The sequence below is a fragment of the Meleagris gallopavo genome, chromosome 22 (assembly GCF_905368555.1).
Source record: "Meleagris gallopavo chromosome 22, MGAL_WU_HG_1.1, whole genome shotgun sequence".
Lineage (NCBI taxonomy): Eukaryota > Metazoa > Chordata > Aves > Galliformes > Phasianidae > Meleagris > Meleagris gallopavo.
The window spans coordinates 13,715,593-13,736,838 of record NC_139425.1 but is presented as its reverse complement, the minus strand read 5'-3'; the positions used below and the strand labels follow the sequence as shown (position 1 = coordinate 13,736,838).

Here is a 21,246-nt window from a genome sequence, read left to right as displayed (position 1 = left end):
ACTATATCACCTACCAGTGTTAAAACATTACCATACCTTTAATTTATCCCTCAGAGTTAAAACTTGATATTCCAATTTCTCCAGCTGGGCTTGACCAACACCATGGAATTTTAGCAAATTTAACACTTCTTGGAGAGTCTTGTCAATTGACTTTGTACATCCATCCAGTTTTACATCATTTGCAGTATTCAAGCTTTTCTGGCTAATGCTTTCTTGTTCTGTCAGATGGCGATTTCTGGTCTGGTTTAAACTTCTACCGCCTTTTCCACAACTCAGAAAACTAGATGGGTTATTTGAAAACGTGTCCACACATGGAGTCTTCTTCAGAATATCTAGAGTTGCATGATTTGGAAGAGGATGTTGCTCTTCTGCACAAGTCTCTTGAATAATCACCAATGGCAATGTCCTATGGTCTAGAGCTGGAAGTGTAATTCTGGATTCTGTCCCTCTCTGATCCTCAGAGCTGAATGAGTCTCCTTCACTTGTCTCTGCAGGACTGTGAGGTTTACTCCTCTCATGTATACCAAAATCACAGGCAGCCAAGTAACTCAATATGCTAGGAGGCTGAGCTTCACCACTTACATCCCCTTGGTTCTGTCTTTGTTGCAAAACAGACTGCGAACAAATTTATAAGAAGTGAGCACATACACAGCCGAGAAGCATGACATGCCCTCCAGGATGAAGAACCATGGTTTCCTGTTCTTAAAAACACACGCACTCAAACTCATCAAAAACCACTGGGCCATTCTGCACAGAGGAACTATGCTGCATAGACTGGACAGAGGAAACCATTGTAACAATGTGGTAAGAGCCTACTGAATGAATTAAATGAAGAAGAATAGAACAGTTCTGTTGCAATGGGACTACAAAGTCCAACTGCCTGAGCCCTTCAGGGCTAACCAAAATTTGAAACATATTATTAAGGGCATTGTCCAAATGCTCCTTGAACACGGACGGGAATGGGACATCAACTACCTTGATGGGAAGCCTGTAGTAACTCAAATAATAACTACATGTTATCAGATGAAAGTTACCAGGACAAGTGTAAAACTGGATTGGAAAGAGCACGTTGCAAAGCATCTTTCTTGTCACATCAGCTCAGGACAAGACGTGAATGCAGTGGTTAGAGGAAAGATTCATTTTTAAGAGTCCAGCATACCCTACATTTAAGCCTTTCTAATGTTGACAACACATTCTGCTGCCTTAGTGAGGTGCCAAATGTGACTTAGACCTGATTTTATGAGAATGTATATATGGTGTTATCACTATATAAGATCTATGGTAGAATTGACAGGAATATATAGTACAACCATTACATTAAAACAACCCTCCAGAAAGCATGGAAAGGTTTTTTCTACTCCCTTGGGCTACACCTGTCAGAAAGTAAAGTCGAGGAAGAAGGCAGTTAGTTCTACACAGCAATTCTAAGACAATGTTCTGCACTAAGGCTACCAAGACTGGTTCCTAGTGCAATTCCCACCATAGACTATTAGAACATGTGCCCAGATCCCTACCATTCTGACTGCCAAGAGAAATATTTCACAGGGATTTCGTTTCTTCTACAGAATCTAAAATGAAGCTCCAAGTAATAGGAGTAAAAATAAAAATAACCCACTCTGGCTCTGGAATGTCGTGTTTTCACATTTCTGAGTGTGATTTTCAATAGCCTAATCAAATCTACAAATCGTAGATTCCAGATCTATGCTTTGCATTTTGCCTTCCTCTGCATACTCACCGGGTAGTACTTCTCTCTGAAGCTGGGAGTATTTGGAGGGGTCCAGTTGTACAAAGAGCTCTTCCTGCTACCCACAGAAAACTTGGCAGTGGTTCCAGGCGACAAGAACAGGTTCTCTGCATCAAAGGGGCTGTAGCAGAAGATACAAAGACCAACCTGTCAGTAAGACCAGAAAGTACAGCTATGCTTAGCAACAGGAACAGCTGTTAGGATCGGAATTGTGACATTTAGTAAACAACAGAGGGAATAAAGGGAAAGAAAGACTGACTGCCTCTTTGACCAGTATCTTTAATCACACCAGCTGAAAAAGAAATAGGCAAAAAATACTATTTATCATATACAAAAATCAAAACACCCTTTAAACAGAAACCTGTGCCACAGTCTTGGAAGACCAGTCCAACAGACTGCAAAGTCTGATGAGTTCTCTGTCCTGCTGCAGTTTCCTACATAGACACCAGTGCTGGCAAGTACAGCACAGAATGCTTTCTGATAGACACTGGACAGCTGGAGAGACACACACACCGTATCAGATAGAAAGGAAACACAAAGTAGTACTATAAAATAGCTGCATTTAGCTGTAAAATACAGAACCACTTTAAGTCTGAAATCATCCAAACACTATTGAGGACTGACTGATTACAGGCAAATGAACTTCTGCTCTCTAACAATAGCTGAAGGGCATAGCTCCACTCCTCTCCAACTTCTCATGTAACACATGGACAGTATCCTCCAGTGCAATACACCACTGTCTTCCTCAGCATGGAGATACCACTCCATGAGCTAGCCTAAAACAGGTTAATTGGCTAAATTAACCAGTGTCACCCAGCTGGGGCTCATCAAACAGGGCAGTTCCGTGAATTCACGTTAACCACCATCTGTATTGTCTCAATATGCAGAAAATAAATCTGGTTTCTGACAGAAAGAGCCTATTAGTCAAAGCCTACTATGTTTACTGATGGAAGCAAATTACTTCCATCCATGGCATTTCTTAAGAAGAGACACAGGGATCCTTTCCTCAGATTTTTCATGTTTAGCCTTTAATACATCAATGCAGTAATGCAAAGTGGCACTTATAGGAAAGGGACAAGAATAACAAGGTAAATCATCTTGCCCTTTTGACAGTTATTAGAACCCTCTAGAAAAACACAGACGCCCCCCAGAAAAGCTCACTGTTAATGCAGGAGAGCAAGTAGAGAGTGAAAAGAAGGGTGAACAAACACTGGAAACAACGAAGTCTGCTCTAAAGCATCTACTATCTATTGCTTTTAAGATCTGTAAGTATGATCTATCATTTTGTTCCACATTCACATAGCAAACAAAGCATCATATTGGGACAGACCTAAGAATCCATCTCACTCAACATCTTGACATTTTCAGAAGTCAGAACAGAAAAGCCTAGGAAAGAGAGTGACTAGAATAGGCCATCCCCCAGACACATACTCAAGTTTAAGGCAAGTCAAAGCTTAGACATATCATATATCAGACACTGCAAGCAGACTATCGCCATTAATAGTTATTAGCAGACGCTTTTACTTAGCTTGTCTAAATGCTTCCTGAAATTACACAGAATCACAGAATGTCAGGGACTGGAAGGGATCTACAAAGATCATCTAGTCCAATCCCCCTGCTGAAGCAGGAACACACAGATTAGGTCACACAGGAACGTGTCCAAGTTGACTTTTAACGTCTCCAGAGAAGGAGACTCCTGCTCTCCGGGCAGCCTGTTCCAGTGTTCTGTTACCCTTACCGTTTTTTCTCATATTTATGTGGAACCTCCTATGTTCCAGCATGCACCCATTGCCCCTTGTCCTATCACTGGAAGTCACTGAGAAGAGCCTGGCTCCATCCTCCTAACACTCATCCTTTACACATTTATAAACATTAATGATGTCACCTCTCAGTCTCCTCCAAGATAAAGAAAGCCAGCACCCTCAGCCTTTCCTCATAAGGGCCATGTTCCACTCCCTCAATCATCCTTGTGGCACGGTGCTGGCTCACACTCATCCTGTTGTCCACCAGGACCCCGAGGTCCCTTTCTCCTATGCTGCTCTCCCACAGGTCAGTCCCCAACCTGTACCGGTACCTGCGCTTGTTCTTGCCCGGATGTGAGACTCTACACTTGCCTTTGATATAGTTCATTAAATTTCTTCCCACCCGATTCTCCAGCCTGACTAGGTCTTGCTGGATGGAGCAAAAGTGTGTTCTGTGTGTCAGCCACTTCCAGTTTTGTATCAATACAAAATTGCCAACATAAACCCTCCGCACAGGTTAGAAGCACGCAGAGGTTCCATTATTTAAGTTGAAATGAAGAAGAAGTCCTTTGATCATCCTCTATGGCCATGTTTTTGAAGTAGAGGCCAATCATTTCCTTTTCACGCTCCCCACAGCTACCATATACCTAAACAGTATTATCCATCAACACCTTTTCGGGCCTGAAAAAGCTATTTAGCTTCTTGAGATAAAGGTGACTGCATATCTCCCTGATCACCTTTGTTGTCTCCATTCAACTTCTATACTGCCAAATGCATGTTGCTCTTTGGCTATGACTAATTACTATATTGGCAATAAATACACAATGTTTAATATCATCATTAAGGATTACATTGATGTAGTTTGACACTCCTCTAGCTTGCCTTAGCACAATTGCAGGGCTTCAGCATTCAGGTCCAAAACACATGCCCAGTCTGACCTTGAAGAGGTTCACAATTCATCACAGCTCAGGTTTCCTACATTTAACCTCCCATGACATCAGAAGCTCCTCAGAAGAGGCTCCTCAGCCTTACCAGTGCATGGATAATAGCGAGATAAGCGTTACCAAACCCCTAATCCCGGGAAGGGCGACTGTATGGGAACTGCTAAATTATGGCCTGAACCTCTGATTGACCACCTGAGGCGAGCAGTGAGTCAGCCCTGGGAGCACAGGTGAAGGCAATTTGCCTGTGCTGCAGGAAGGGGTGGAGCCTGGCTGCACCCCTCCTGGGCCCATTTAAGAGCTGACTGCCAGTGGGGAAGGATCTCTTCTGGAGATCCACTCTACTGGAGTTTTGCAGCGAGCCCAGGATAGGGTGAGTGTCCTTCTTTCCTACTCTAGTATAATAGTTACATCAGCCAAACTCCTGGATATACTATATCATCTGTATATTCACTGATTGTACAGGTGAAACACTTGGTATTCCCACTATTTTATCATCCTTCCACATTGTTTTGTTAGTTGCATGCAGAGGACTGTCCCTGAAGAATTACATTCTTAGACAAATGTAAGTAATCAGGCAAAACACTAAAGAGTTGAACTCAACTCTGTCTTCATCTCCAAAGGATTTGAGTTCCTTTCTCTCACTACCAGGACAATACCCTAATGAGTCTCTGTCCACCCAATCTGTGCATTAAATATCTACAGGGCCAGAAAGGCACTTGGAGGATACCCGCATCTGAATTTTACTATTAAGTCAGCTTGGATTAATGTGAGCCTGAATCCACAATAGTTTTGGTTGAATGGAGTAAGCTTACTTACTACACAACATTCATTTTTTCCCTCCTTACTGAACGTATGTGAAAACAATGCAATTTTAACAGAGTGGTCATATTTTGGTTTCTACAGTTCATCAAAGCATAAGGAGTACAAATGTCAAGGCTAGTACAGACGTGCTTTGAAACATCATTTGCCTTGAAAGCACACATTGGACTGCTGCCTAAAGCTACCCAGGTGAGTACTTATTCACATAAGCTTTTATCTGTATGAGAAAGACTGGCAGTACAGATGTAAAAAACCACCTCCAACAAAATAAACTCATTTCTTTTTAAGTTTTGTTTTCCTCCTGCTCCAGGGACCCTTGTAAACCAGGCCAGCATATATCCAAAGCAGGCTAAAATTAGAGGAGTTACTGTGGCTGGCTGGAACGCTTAGATTTCAGCACAGGGCACTAGCTGAAGTTTTCAGAAGAGAATACAGGCTTTCCTTTTGTCATTCATGAGTGAGAATTCAGACTGCTGTTTAGGTTGGTGGAAAAAAAAAAAAAAAAAACACAACACTAATGTATTCTGCCAAACTAGCTAGCAAAGCAATTCTGTAATAGGCCCAAGCTCATTTATGCTCCTCATGGCACGATCTACAAAAGAGTTGAAGGAACTTTTATTAGAGGCCATAAGGCTATCAGTCTAATTAAAGAAAATACATGTTTAGAAGTAGAAGAGTGATGTACATTCCAATCTTTTTTGCAAAAGAGGTCCATATTGAAAGTTTGCTTTTCAGGGATGTTTGGGCATAGCAGATGACTTGTTCATCTGTTTTTTCTTACACAAAAGAAACAGGCATTACTTTAAGTGTTCTCAAAATAAAATACCCTCAATTACCATCATCCAACTTCTTTTCTGTAAAGACCTTCCTCAGATAGGCTGTCAAAGTGGAGAAGCCTGCCAGTTCTGTGCAAAGTGCTCTGGAGAATCTACTTGGTAGAGTACCAAGGCATTTCACAAGACTTAAACACAGCAGAGACGCACAGTTAGAATATTCTCATAGACTAAGAAATCCCCACTTGGAAATTAACGCCCAAAGAAAGTGCATCACCACTAGCCCTGATCCCAGCTCAGATGTTGTTCTAAAAAGCTGTTGACTGCTTCCAACTGCCATAGTAGTGCTCATCTTTGTGGTCCAAAGTTACAGTGTAAACTGTGAGGTACCACCACAATTGAATAACTAAATAATTTAAGTTACATATATTTAGGAAGTCAGAAATACTATTTGCTTTGGAGACTTAAGCTATTATACGATCAATCATGCTACATATATCCAGAATAGGAAGGTGTTTTCCTCATACAGTCCTTTTAGAAGAAAAGTATTTGTTTATGCAAGTTACTGACAGTAAGAAAAGGCAAGTAAATTCAGCAAATTTTAACTGAATGTGTTAGAGTGACATTTATGTGGATAAACAGATATTGCAGTGATCTCTTTCAAACTCTACCTGAAACATGCCATCATTCAGTACAGCACTTAGAGAACTAGGTATAAAATCTGGTTCTAGCCTAATAAAGAACATCTCCTTTACTCACAAAGACATCTTAAGACCGAAGACTTGAAGTCATAGGGAAAAAGACTTCCCATGTAAGAAAAGTACCTCTGCAAACACTGTTCTTCGTGTAGTCATTTCTGCCCTGAAATTTTCTAGAGATCTTTTGATGATTTTTATATCCAAACAAAGAAGGAATATTTGGGTCTGTGTGTGTGTGTGTGTTTGTTGACGGGTGGGGAGGAAAGAAAACAAGAAAGGCATTAGAAAGGCACCCCTTTGCTAGGGGCATGTAGGAGCCCATGAAGCCCCCATGGCCTCTTCTCTCCCTTCTTCACTGGTTCTAATATATGCAAATGTTAAAGAAAACCAACCAACTGCCCTTCATTTAAAAAGCCTTTCATTAAAAAAAAAAAAACAAAACATTTTAACATTAAAAAAAAAGTTATGCAGCTTGCAACATCTTCACTCCATGTACTTTTCAATAACTCTACTTCTCTGCTTCCAGATTCAAATGAGTAAACATACATATCTTGCTATAAGAGGGAGGTTCACATAATGCAAGATCACAGCAAGTTTCTGGAGCAGGGCTTTGTAACCCAAGTAATTAGTGACTCAGCTTCTCAAATAAATAGCAGAGGCTTCAGACCAGCTGCAGCACTTCACCAAAACATACTGAGATACCCAATGTTAGGTCTCAGGAGGAAAAAGCGTAATAAACAACTGTAAGAACTCTGCTGTGCAAGTTTATTTCTCATTGACTTAATGCAGCATGTGCATTTGAAAACAAATTTCAGATGTTATTGCCAAACCTTATGTTTCAGCCCAACTGCATTTACAGATAACAATAGGTTTTCAGGAGCTGCACTACACACAAAAATTCAGAAAACAGTACATTTATCAATAAAGCTCTTATTTTCCTTCTACCAGAAAATCAACATGAGAACTGTCTCTCAACCCTTGAACAGGAAGCACACCAGAAAGCTTTCATATGGCATTCGTTCTGCTGGTGGCTTAAAAGACAGTAGGAAGTTAAGTCAAATAATGCATCCAGAAGCAATTAAAAGTAGAAGTATGGTATTAAGACTTGAAAGTTGAGTTTGACTGTAAAATACATTCAGCTACTTTATCCTAATGGCAGGCAACTGCTTCCTTCTGAGAGATCTATTTGGCAGACCACACACTAAAAGCATTTAAAAACTTTTTTAAATTGTGTGATTTTTGAAGAAGAAACTACCTAGGGAAGAGAAGAGCTGTGTAAAGCTGAGTCGTGGATAAGCCTGTCCTGCAATACATTGCATCATGCTCTTCCTAATCTAAACGCAGCCTGTTTTCTGCTTCTCCTGGAAGGAGCCTAGATCCACAAGTCATCACAAGTTGGCCTTTTCAGAAGGTCTGTTATTGTAAGATGTGTCCAAAGTCTTCTTAGACATGTTGGGCTGGGAAGAACTGAGAACTGCAGTAAACCAGATACAAAAATACAAGTGAGGGTAGCCCTTTAATTGAGCACTTAAGTAAAATGGCTAGACTTAATCCCTGAATAGGATCAACAGAAACAGGTTAATAATTTTGATTTGTTGTAGTGAGTCTGTCAGTATGTAGCAACAGTCCCAAACCTTCGGTGGTTGTCAGTTCCCCAAGAAGCTGGCATTTTTTTTTCCTCAATAACAATCATCTGAGCTGCTGTAAGCTTAGAGTCACATAACTATTTTCCACTTAAGGAAGATAAGAAAAAAAAAAAAAACCCTCTTACAGGCAACTTTACATCAGAGTATTCATACATACAAAATTCTCACAAAACCAGGAAAAAGTCAGCTGTTAACCAACTGTAAGATTTTTCCTCACTCCTTCAGAGATCCTCAGGAAAGCAGGTCACTTTAATATTAAAAAAAAGTCTTATTAGGTGCAAGGAGTTATCAACAATATGAAGATATCACAGTCACAAATTAAAAAATATCAGATACTGCTGCTGGGAAAGGACTACGTTAGGGTCATCATACATCCATTCAGTGGTACACTCAAATAAGATGACACACAGCAAAAGTAACAGTATTACCTTGAAGATCTGTAGTGGTGTGATTAGAGTGAGGAATAAGTATCAGTGCAGCATCCACAAAAGCAAGAGTTTAATAACATCAGTAGTCCAGTACAAAAAAGTGCAAATGTGAAGTATAAAACAGTTTAACAAGTCACAGGCACAATGAAAATAGCCAATTATTTTAAATTTGTCTCCATAACCAAGTTTCCCTGCAGTGCAGAAACAAGCTTTACATCAGTAACTGTGATCATAGTGCAAATATGAAGGTGTCAAGTTGTTAGGAAGGTTCATTTTGTAATGATTCTTGGCCTGGTAATAGAGACTGTCTCAAATTTCAACTGAATATCTTTTCAATTGTGCCTAGAAGCTTCTATTTTCAGTTTCTTTTCATCATATTTAAGATCTTTGCTCATGTTTTATAGACATACATACATACATAGCTGCAGCTAGAGTTGGAGTAGTAGTAAAACTAGGTAAAAAAAAAAAAAAAATCAGCTCTTGTGGCTAGCCATGGTTGTGATAACATTAATAATAGATAACGGAACAAAAGTGTCACAGAAATAGGTTCTTTTCTTTCCCTCCACCTCCCTAGGGAGTGGATCCACAGAATCAGAGATCAGGCCTAGTAACTGTGGTTGCTGTGAGGAAGCACAAGGCTTCTATCTATCCCGCACCTGCTCTGCAAATAGAAAGAGAACTATGATGTTGAACGCTGCTCAGCAACATACTTAAGAGCCTTTTATTTATTTCATATTTCTTTTACTCCAGCTTTTTTAATTTTAATATGTACTTACTTCCAGAGGACTTCCAGCTGTAGCTTGATAGTGCCCAGTTCAGTTATATCCACAATGATTGCTTGAGGCTTGGTTGTAAAGAAGTTTATGCTGTCACATGTCACGACACCAACTAGAACTGTGGCCAGTCCTCGCAGTTCTGTCACCTGCTAGGACAGACAAATATATCCATTTTCATCTCAAAAAACAACCCTAAGAGTCATGTGCATTGAAAGGAAAAGAAATCATCCCTGGCTCAGATCTGCTCAGACGCCCACAACAAACTTAAAGCCCTGATCCTAAACTGCTGTGAGCCAATATTCCACAAAGAATATGCCATGAATCGTTCACAAAAAAAAGTGGAGGAAGACAGAGCTGTACAGTACTTCTAATAGCAGAAAGAAGAGGACAGTGTGAAAAAATATTGGTTATACTTTCATAAGTCAACAAGAAGTGTAAAGCTTTGTATTAGCTCTTCTAAAACAAAGTGATTGTCTCAGAAAAACTGGTATTGCTTTACAACTATTATGAGAAAACAGCCTCTCAATTACCCTCTCACCCCATCTACATCACACAGTGGCACCAAGAGAGGTGTTATATGGATACCTCTAAAGGCTGTCTTGGCAAGATGACAAAGAGTATAACTTAGGAAACTAGGATATTGCAGCCAGTTAGAAAGGAAATACTGCAATAGCTCTTCTAAAATAACTACTAGAACCGGAAACCATGCACTAGCACAGTTTCCTAGGATAGGATCCAGCAGAGACTTCAATCTCAGCTACTTTTAGGTTGACAGGAGTCATGCTGCATAGTCTAGCCCATGAGAGATGCCAGATTACATTGGAAATACTGTTTAAGGATTAACTCCACCTGCTAGATACATGCCAGAATCAATACCAGTGGCAGCTGCAAAAGGGTATATGAAGACCACAAGCTTCCCTCAAGGAATACCCAAAAAACATAACCTATATATCACAGAGCACCCTTATTATGAAGGGTATGAACTCTTTTGATGTGCTTTATATCTTTCTTTAGACATTTGATAACTCTTTAAAGTACAGTTTGTACCAGCACATAAGTGTCATTGGCTCTTTGTAAACACGGAGAATCTCTGCAGTAAAATAAGACAAAAGAATCTGCAGCACACCCACATAAGGGGACACTGGCATTACGCATTTAGCAGTGCATGGTGCAGTAATGTATTTTCCTTATACCGATTTTTCATTTTCAGCAGAGAACAGATCCCAAAGAACTTAATTTTTCACATGGGTGATACAAGCACTACACACATACACATTCGTGTTTCTACATCTAAACTTTAACTTGTAATATCCTAGATTTGAATCCAGGATTTTATTTTAAACATACACATCAGACTTCATGGGAAAACAGAAGCACTACTATTGCTACCAGTGCTAGGAGCACCAAAAGAAAAACAGACAGAATCCTGTTCAATACACTGAAAATTGATTAACTACCATTTTTACATGTCCAGAAAAGAAAATTACTTAAGTGCTTTGATAAACGCACGGTAGGCTAACAGGTAAAGCAGTATGGCAGAAGACCTGTTAACTCACTGGTTCCAACCCAACCATTATACACCACACCTTGATTTCAAACTGCTCATGCAGATTGGGTATAAAGATCTTTTCTTCTTCATCCCACGTTTGGCTGTCATCAGTCTCAATCTTGCCTTTCAACCTCCATTTTTGGCGGCCCAGTCGCACAGAAACCTGGAAATCACAAGGAAAAAAGGATGTTAGGTCAGCATATCCCAGAACATCCTCTTCGGACCGTAAGTCTCAACTTTGCTCCAAAATTGCAGAGGCAAAGCTGTTCCTTTGATCACTATGTATTTATGAACTTGGATAAAAGTAGAAGACTGGAGGCAAAGGTTCAGGTTGTGAGTTTTAACATCTTCAATCAATGCCTAGTTATATACATCATCCACTTCCAAAGACCCTCAAAACTGCTGTATATGCAGTGCAGAGGTACTGAAATACATGGCACATTGGAATTGATTTAGAATCATGAGAAGTAGCAGAGAAACTCTATGAAGTACTAAGTTGCACTGAAATTATACCATGGGCAGTCTTCCAAGAAACAGGCAGCAACCATTACTTAATTCTAAGGCAACCTTGAAGATAAAGACCTACCAGGCTGATTTTAATAGACAATCACTGCCATCTTTCAAATCCTCTCATAACACTTAACTTACATCCTTCCCTACTCAATCTCAAGCCAGAGTAACCAGTGAATATGCCAGGGCTCTGCCCTCATCAAGATAGTGCACAATTCTACCGTAGCCTGTTTCCCACTTGCCTTCTACACACTGTATCCTTGCTCTCCAGTTCCTCAACTACAAATTCACAGCAGTAACATAAAGGACAAAATGATTGATTATATACTGCACCTCATACTGGTCACCTGGGCAGAGACGTGCAAATCCCACCAAGCCTGAAAAGAGAAGAAAAGTTCCTAATATTTGAAGAGTTTTACAGTGTCCCAACAAAGCCTCAGTAACCCTCTCAATATCTCCTTGCGCTTAGCCTCATGCAGAAGCTGGGCCAAAACTCCTTGTTGGCTTTTGTACTCAAATATAAAATAACACTCTAGCTCTGTTTTACAGCACTGAAGCAAACAGAGGTTCACCAAAAATTCTGGTCAGGGTCAGATACAGAATACCACTGGAAGCAACTCAAGTTAATTTTGGGTTTCCTACGTAGAAACCTGATTCGTTTAGAGTCTACTTATTGAACTAATGAGTCTTGAAAACAATGTGACAAGAACATACCTTTCATCTTCAAGTGAAACTCTCCTAAATGGACCTCTAACGCCCCTTCTATGAAGCACATGTCCTAGAAGAAAGATTGAACAGTCAACTAGGACTGAAAAGCAGAGTGAATATAGTAGCTCCCTTTCCATACATGTCATGTTCTTATGCTATCTTTAAATGACTTTGGCTTATATTTATTTTATATAACAGCTAACACTTGCACTAGTGGAGGCCAATGGAGAGAACATTCATACCACTGTTAAGATAGGAAATCGTGATGCCTCCCCATGAAAGAGTGGAACTTTTAATCAGTTCATCTTCACTTACTTTCCACCACTTGTTCTATAGAAATAGCTTAAGTTAGTTGCACATTTTGAATTCAATATTCATCACATTGCTTACAATGGAAGTCATAATGGACACCAACATTACAGCAGAAATGCAATGAGTTTTTCATTTGTCTTCATAGAATCAGAGAATAGAATCATAGAATTGCTCTGGTTGGAAAAGACCTTAAAGATCATCAAGTCCAACTGCAACCTAACCATACTACCCTAACTCTAACAACCCCCTGCTTCACGAGAGCTTGAAGCCAAACTGAGTAGTGGACAAAAACAGGGAGGAAACCAGAGCTTTGCCTGAAAGGTATTATCTCATGAGTTTCAGTTCGCATTATATACTGTATTTTAGTCACACGTTAAGTTTCTAAATCCCCATTACTGGAAAAGACATCAACAGCTCCTGATGCTTTTTTTGCTAAGCACCAGTCAGGTCTTCGCTACACATTAGTGGTATTTCCTACCTCTGTACACTCCTGAAAGTTCTTATAGAGCTCCACTAGGCTCTCCCTGGAGGCTTTGGTGGAAGGAGACAAGGAAAAGGCATGTTTCATATTAGTGGCGCCATCTCGTAGTCTGCACTGGATACAATAAGCTTCATAGAGTTCTTCTACCTTTAAGATTTGTGGATAATTTCAATAAGGAACATGGTCAGTCTTTAATGGAGGGGAAAAAAAGAAAATAGAAGACCCATAAACAAAACCCATTATCTTAGTACTGCAACTCATGCATTTTACAGATTGGTAGAAAGATAACTGTTTATATTCCTGAAAACAAAGAGGAGTAGATATTTAGAAATAATTTGCTCTACAATTATTAGACTAGAAGACAGAAAGTAGAGTAATACCTTGTTAACGGCAAAATTACTCACAAAACAGGAAGCTGATTCTCTTAAAACACATTAATACACCTACAGCTTTAACTGTGTCTAAAAAGATTTAATTCCTTTAGAAGCAGACATGCACATTTTGGAAGTGATGGGGGATAACATGGAAATGTCCTAAAAGCATAAGTACTTTCTGGAAAAACTGGTTGAGTATACAAATTGGTTTCACAGGCAAACTCAGGTTGGACCAAGGCAAACATTCAGACTGAATAGAAGCATTCAAGAAAATAAATAAAAATCCCCTTATTTCATAACAGAGTGGTTATAGCTTTCAGAAAGTATCCAGTATCATTTATCTTTAGAAAAACTATAATCAAACTATTTTCTATTCAGAGAGTTTGCTGATATAGAAATGTCTCACGCATACAAGACAAAATTCTCTTACTTGGCTTATGTGGAACTCCAGTTTTCTAATGTATCTCTCCACAGAACGAATTTGCTTTTGAAGTAGGTAGGTAGGTAAAGAGAGAACAAACTTGATTAGTTTTTTCAGTATTTCCTAAACTTAAGTCTTTAAGTAACACAGTAAGCATCATTACTTTTTCCATTTTTGCAATACTCACAATTCTTACCTTATCAAGGTCATAGTAGAAGGCCTGAAAGACAAACAGCACAAATTGAACAGGAGATCACATCTTTGTATTAAATTAACAAATTTTTATATTTATGATGGAACTCACCATGCATTCAATCTAGATGCACTAAATTAATAGGTTTTGTTTACTACAAGGAGACAACCCAAAAACTTTAGAAGTAGTCTTGTTTTCTTTGTGTGGTTGGTTTGCTTCCCCAACTCCACCAAAGATGCTTGAATTGAGACAGCAGCCCTCTCACCTTTAGATGTAACAATGTCTTGGATGTGGTCATGGCACATAAGACTTTATTGTTTTGCCTATCATTTCCCAAATGAAAGAAATTCTGATGTGCGAGTTATCTTTTCATTAACACTGTTGCTGAAGGTACTTTTAGGGAGTTGTGAACAGAGCAGAATCTATGTTGCTAAGATACACTTATCAGCTATTAAAAACGAAGTGTGGTCTTTCTACTTCAGACTTGAGGAAATATAACCCTAGTAAGAAAAGGAGTGTGATCTAAACAACAAAGGTGGATGCTGAAAGAGGGAAATTTCAAGTTCAAATTTGCTCCATAAATTCTAGATTGTGATGATTTGCTGGATCTCACCTCAGTCTTTAACTAGAAAACCCCCAAGAGTTCCAGATGTGAGAGATATCATCTATTTTTGTGTCAGCCTTTTAAAATTCATTTAGTTATTAAGATCTACGTACCAATCTGGAGTTCCTTTTTGTATCTTTGTGTCGATCAGAGAGATAATCCAATTCAGTCTGATGTGCTTCTAGGTACTCACTGGAAAGAAAGAAAACCAGAAGCATTACATTTTTCTGGTACATTCATTATGATACCTTCTCAAAGATTTTTTTTCAGCAGAATGTTAAAAAACAAATTCCTTCTCTAGAAATTTTCCTTTTCTTCTCTAGAGGGATGAATGGCCTTACAGATGGACATGGATCAACATATGAGGAAGGGCAGTTTCCATTGGTAATTATTTGTTCTCAATGCCAAATTATTCCTAGAAGATCAGGAGACAGATATACAGAAGCACCTGTAAAAGAGGAACTTAGGTCCCTAAAATCTCAGAATACCTTTTTTGAGGTAGAAAAATAGTTCATTTGTTCAGCAAGTCTTTTCTTACAGTTATGGAGGAGTAAGTCTTCATCAACCAACCCCATCTTTAAAAAAAAAAAAAAAACAACCTGCAGCATTAACCACTTGCATTGCAGAATGAAACTTAGAGAAATACTCTGTATGCAAGGTATGGCAGATATCATCCACTGCTTTAGTATGCCGAACTGAATACCACCTTTTAGAATGCTAGACAACTTCTTAATGCAACTGTCACTTTTTCCAGAGCAGGAACTATTTTGCAAAGTGTGAAGAACTTGACGCCAGTTGGCTTCTTTACAGCTGCTTGCATGCAAAGGTTGGCCTTTAAGAATTCTTACAAGGCCTTTAACTATTTCTGCTGAGAATATCTTCTTCCAATTTTGCTTTTAACGCAGGTAAGATTTTCCTCTCATATTTAAAAGGGAATTAAAGCCACTTGGTATATACTACATAAGACACATTCACAGAGCAGTTAAAATAATATCACATTAGTCAACTACACTTCAAGTTTGCTTTGATGCATTTGATTTTCTTACTGTTACAAGATCAGATCACCCAAGATACTCAATGGCGCAGCATTCAGCTGCCTGCTCTTCACATTTGCCCATTAATTGCTCACTGCAGGAGCATCCAGCTCTGCTAGCAGGAAAGTTTGCTTTCCTTTTAGGAGAGCTTTGTCACTTTTAACTTAAAGCACGTTAATGCTGCCAGCTTGACGGAATGGTACCCAGATGGTTAACAGAAAAAAATTGTTTGCTACAAGTATTAAGAAAGAGGCACGTATAACATTCTGTACTAAAAATTCAAGTTACTCCAGCACCAAGCAGCCTTAGTCTGTATCTACTTAAAATTTGGACTTCATATTGCCATTTGATACAGTTGTTTTCCATAGGTTACTTTAGTCAATTAGTTAGCTACTCAGTTTTGGCAGGAATCTGATCACGTGGCGCTCTCTGCAAAACTGGGAACAAACTCTCATCCACTTTATAGTTTCTCCTCCCTAAGCTGTGCTAAATTCTAAATTCTGCAAAAACATTTAATTCCATTATTTGTTTTAAATCTAAATTCTAATAAGACATCTACTGATTCTTTTATTTATTTTAGGACCAAGACTTCATAGTTTTTTTTATTGTTAAAAAAAAGTGACACTTGTGAGCATGTAAGTTAGAGTGCTTTTCATGCTCTTAAAAAAAAAAAAAACAAAACACTATGATCAGAATTAACACAGGAGAAAAATTCTGAGGAAAACAAAGAAATACAGGAACAAACTTCACGGGATACCAGCAGGAAAAAGATACAAGTTTTGCAAATCCAAGGGATGCTATTTTATGTTCTAACAGCAGCCTTAGAGCATAAATGAAGTTCCTACAATATTAGACCAGCTTCACTGACATCAACTCCAATGATTTAAGATGTATATTTTCATATAGTAAGGTCTGAGGACGTAGTTTAAAGTTTTAGTCACTGGTGGAGTCAAAGGTGGATACAACTGACATTTTATCACCACATCTTATTACAGACTGTAATACCAAGAATGCAAGCTCACCCATATTTTATTCTCCATTTAAACACTGAATAATATCAGCATTTCAGTGATGAAACTGACAGCTTCCTCAAAGCCAGAGCACCCCAAATTCACACTGCCAGCCCTCTTTGATTTCTGTTATGCCTGCTGCATACACCCATGTCTGCCAGACAGAGAGAACAGACAAATTGTACCTTTCATCCTTTTTAGTCAAATTCATACTAATGCAGCATTGTCCATGTGGTCAATTATGATCAAACCTCTGACACAGTTCTAGCTTTAAAGCAATAAAATTGAAGTAAGGAGCTTAATCTTGTTAGTACTGCCACTGGAAGATGGGGTTATACTATAGATTTGTTTCATCACCTCAAGTCTACTAAGTTTTTCAGATGGATCTGCTGAGACCTTTACCTTACAACAGCTCTACGATATCTTATATGTCTTATATAACAGAAACAGCTCATGAATAGCTCCTCCTCTAGAAGTTTTCTTCAAATCACCTCCAAAATCCAGCCGTCCTATTCCTCTTTAATTATCTTCTTTATCCTCAGGCTTTCTGCTTCCTACTCTCTATCCTCTGAAATCCTCCCTTTCTTGGGATATCTCAATTGCTCCAGAAATAATAGGCGATTTCCCAACAGAGTTTTACTTGTCACTGATTATTATTATTATTATTATTTATTTTTTTTTTTTTAAGAAGCATAACAAACAGGAAAGAAACAAAAAACATCAGAGGACCTAGAACATTTTGTTTGTGAGCAGATCGGCTAAGCACAAATGAAACTGTTGTCTTCCAAAATTTCAAACCAGTGCCTAGAGAAGTTATTATGTAAATTTAGGTATGACAGATGGAGACAGAGAACAACATGATATACAGAGTTAAGCAGCATGACTAGGTATGATAAGTTACAGTATTTAAAAGAGTCCTTACTTAAGTCCTTTCTTCAAAGCTTCAAAAATTTTCTTCACCTGCAGTGGTTTTGGATCCCAGATGACTGCCCCTTTCTGCAGTGAAGAATAAGCCTTGGAGGATTTCAATGACATTCTTGATCTCACTGAGCTTCTGCTGAGAGACTTTCTGTAGGAAAAGAAAGGAAATAAGGAAGAGATGAAAAACGCATCACCTGGAAGAAAAGAGATATCTAACCTACAGTTAGTTTTCAGGCTACAAGTTACATGCCCCATCCCACATGGCTTTATTGAAAAGAATAAAGCTCTTGATATAGCAAGAACACCTTCACAGATAATATTAGAAAATTAAAGCACAGGCTTAAATACATAATGCAGAAAAGACACAAGTTCTTTTGTGACTCCAACAGAACTAAGAAATGGCTCTTTCTACAGACTAGAAGTGGACTTAAGGAAGAGCCTTCAGGCAAATAAACAAATAAAACAAAAAGGTAAACAATTACATGGTTAGCATTTCTCTTAAGTCTTGCTTGGCATTAGCTAAGTCTCTGATTCCACACACACATTCACACTGGCTACTGAGCTAACTACAGAGACAGTCATGTAAGTCATGCTGCAGGACAGGATCACTCTCATTCTGTCTCTTATCTGCAATCCAGTAAAATAAGGCAACAAACCTTTGCTAACAACTGCAAACCAGAAGTAGATTTCAGGAGACTTCTGCTCTCCAGCTACCAGTAAACTCTAGAGAAATACTTAAGAATTTACATTTCTAAGCACTCACTTGGGCACAAATACACAGAGTAGGACAAACACACATGATTAGCCTAAAAACATTACCAAGAGGCCAGATAAGCTATTATCTTTTGGACTGACAAAGCTAACATAAAAAAGCCTTCAGAGTTCTTTGCCAACCTTCATCAACCACTTAAAAGATCAGTTTGACCCCCAGCATATTAGAGGAAAGCCTACTGCCAAGCTCAGGTTACATACAAGATATAATTATCCAAGTGTTTTTTCCAGTATCTAACACCTCACTTACTTTTAAAAGCAACTACAAAAACAAAATTAAATACCATCTCTAACAGAAGTTCCATACATAGGGCCATTTTCACTAACCTGAGGAATTACAGCACTCTATCCATATTCTCTTTTTAAGTCTCAGTTATTTTTATCCAGCTTTGTTAATACTTCCCGAAAGCCAAGCTTCTAAAATAACATTGTCTTAAAGAAGGTTCCTACTCCATGAAGCTGAGCCAACTGGTTGCACTCAGAGAAGCTTTCCACCTTCTCTATTATCCCCATCCTAAATTCAGTTCACCTGGGAAAATGGTGAACTCAAATAGACTTAATAAGTATCCACTGGTTGCCTTAAGGTGTAGGCATGTGACTCAGAGCCTAACAAGATTATCAAGCTGGGTGATGGAATAATTATCCTGGTGCTCAGTTTCTGCTTTTCTTTTAACATCTAATCTGCTGCCAAAGATCACTAGATATTTAGTTTCTTAGCCCAATGATTATCTTCAGTGACTTTTTTTTTTAATGATGGCTTAATGTAAAGCATTGATCAACGAAATCATTTCAAGCTTAGGTTGCCTATACCAAGGAACATAAATATTAAATTAAAAGTCCACAATACCATTGGAGGTTTTTTCCCCTCTAAAATAACAAATCTTTGAGTATTTCATGCAAAGTAAGAGACTTTCAATAGGAATAACACTGGAAGTAACAGTCCAGCCAATAACAACAGTTAAAACCATATCCTGGAATGATCACTAATTAAAATTCCCTCATGCAAAGAAGAAAGTAGCATCCATATTCATATTTTAGATGAGTATTCTAAATGGCAAGGTACCTAACAGAACATAATTCTATCTTTTGAAATTAAAAAGCCCAAATTACTCTCGTTTTTGTTTGTTTTTTGGGGGGGATGAAAGGCTTTGGTGTTTACCTTCAGAGTTTCAGGCTGCAAAGCCTAAATTTAGGAAACCACCTTCCTTCAGCTTCAAGTATTGCATGTAAGCAATAAATAGGGATGGACTGTGATTTAAAACTCACTTTCCCCCAGTATATCTTCTGGGTGACATAGCCAATAGGTACTCAGTGCACTGATGTTTAGAATCCTATTTTCATAAATTGAATAGCAACATTGAATAGCTACCTTGGGATTTTAAGGACAGCACTTAAAGGCGGCTGCTATGTCACTGCTCTCCCTTGTGAACTTAGTAATGTAAGTGTCAAATTTCCTATTTTATAGGTAACAGTAATAACATTTCCTGTGGAGACCACTGTGAAGAAAAATTAAACAGTGTGACTGATTGAGAGCCTCAGGAAGTTGCTAGACAAATACAAAAGTACATTTAGCAACTGTTTAAGAATCCACGTGGACCTGATTTGCGTGTCATCCTTTGAATAAACCTTGCATTGGGCCCCTGCAGCCTCCTGCAGTGTTTTGCAACACTGCTTGAGAGAGAATTAAGTTAAGAGAGGGTGATTTTAAGACTTACCACGCTGGAGAAGGCTCTTGGGTATTTGCCAGGTTATGACTGAAAAGCTAGTACAAAGATCTCTCTTAATATCATGATTCCTGAACAAAACTGTTTGACTAAACACTTAAATAACAAAAAGGAATATAAGAAAAAATGCATAGAAAAATGTATAGGCATTTGGCCAGAAAACCACTGCAGCTAGAAATAATAGATTTATCTTAAGGGATAAAGAAATTTTTCTGTTTTGAGCATTCTTAGACTTTCTTTATTGGAGAAACAGCTGCACCCTTTTCCTGGTAGATCCTTTCCCTGCTACAACTCCCACAACGTACTTGAGCTCAAGTCTGTTTATGTAATTATTTACCAGTGTCTTCCTCAAGATCATTGGTGTAATTTTAGCTGTCTAATTCTTGCTGAGTGTAGGACTATTTTCCAGCTTTCACAACAAATTAATTTACTCCAATATAAAGACTTCTTGCTCATTATCACAGTCATGTTGGAATTTCATTTCTGCACATATCTTGTACTTTACTATGATATGTTTACCTAAAAGTTAATGCAGTCCTTTGGTTCTTTGAAAATATATTTTACTAAACAAGTCCAGAATTTTAGTGATATACACTTGGATTTTTTTTATTTTTTTTTTTAGTACAATACTTTTAGAGGCATACTTTCCAATAACTCTATGATACCTAAAAATAATTTACTTTGTTATTACTCGAGTATGCACTGGCAGCCAGAGATGATACTACTTTGAATTCGTATATCACATCTTCAAAAAGCACTCCACAGGCTATACAAATAAATTAGGGATCTCTAAATGCAGAAGAACAAGAACACTTCTAGAGGGAAAAAAAGCTGGATAATTATCTGCATACAGCAATGCTACACAACAACATAAGATAAGCAAAAAGGGAAAAACAGTGCTTTAGGATGGTTTAGTAGTTACTGTGTTGGACTGAAAACCGAAAGATTGGATAGCAAGCTTGGTTATACTATTGACCTGTTACTGACAGCAGTGAATTTGCAGTAGCCTTCTCGACCTCTTTTGTCTTCCTCCCTTGCTCTTGTTTGTGGCATTGCCAGAAAGC

General features: G+C 38.4%; 1 protein-coding gene across 9 annotated transcripts in view; it reads right to left on the bottom strand.

The window, feature by feature from the left end:
- RIPOR3 (RIPOR family member 3) overlaps positions 1-21,246 on the bottom strand; it is a 57,149-nt gene that overhangs the window by 9,455 nt on the left and 26,448 nt on the right. For 5 of the 9 annotated variants that reach the window (XM_085241872.1, XM_085241873.1, XM_085241869.1 and 2 more), the window contains 11 exons: positions 17,689-17,835; positions 14,836-14,914; positions 14,113-14,145; positions 13,935-13,988; positions 13,128-13,277; positions 12,344-12,407; positions 11,963-12,006; positions 11,157-11,282; positions 9,571-9,719; positions 1,736-1,865; positions 37-615 (listed from right to left, as the gene is read on the bottom strand). In XM_085241872.1, coding sequence (XP_085097998.1) covers positions 37-615; positions 1,736-1,865; positions 9,571-9,719; positions 11,157-11,282; positions 11,963-12,006; positions 12,344-12,407; positions 13,128-13,277; positions 13,935-13,988; positions 14,113-14,145; positions 14,836-14,914; positions 17,689-17,835 — 1,555 coding nt within the window. Of the gene's footprint in view, positions 1-36; positions 616-1,735; positions 1,866-9,570; positions 9,720-11,156; positions 11,283-11,962; positions 12,007-12,343; positions 12,408-13,127; positions 13,278-13,934; positions 13,989-14,112; positions 14,146-14,835; positions 14,915-17,688; positions 17,836-21,246 lie in introns of those variants that run through there. The other 4 variants (XM_085241874.1, XM_085241875.1, XM_085241876.1 and 1 more) reach the window with 4 other exon arrangements.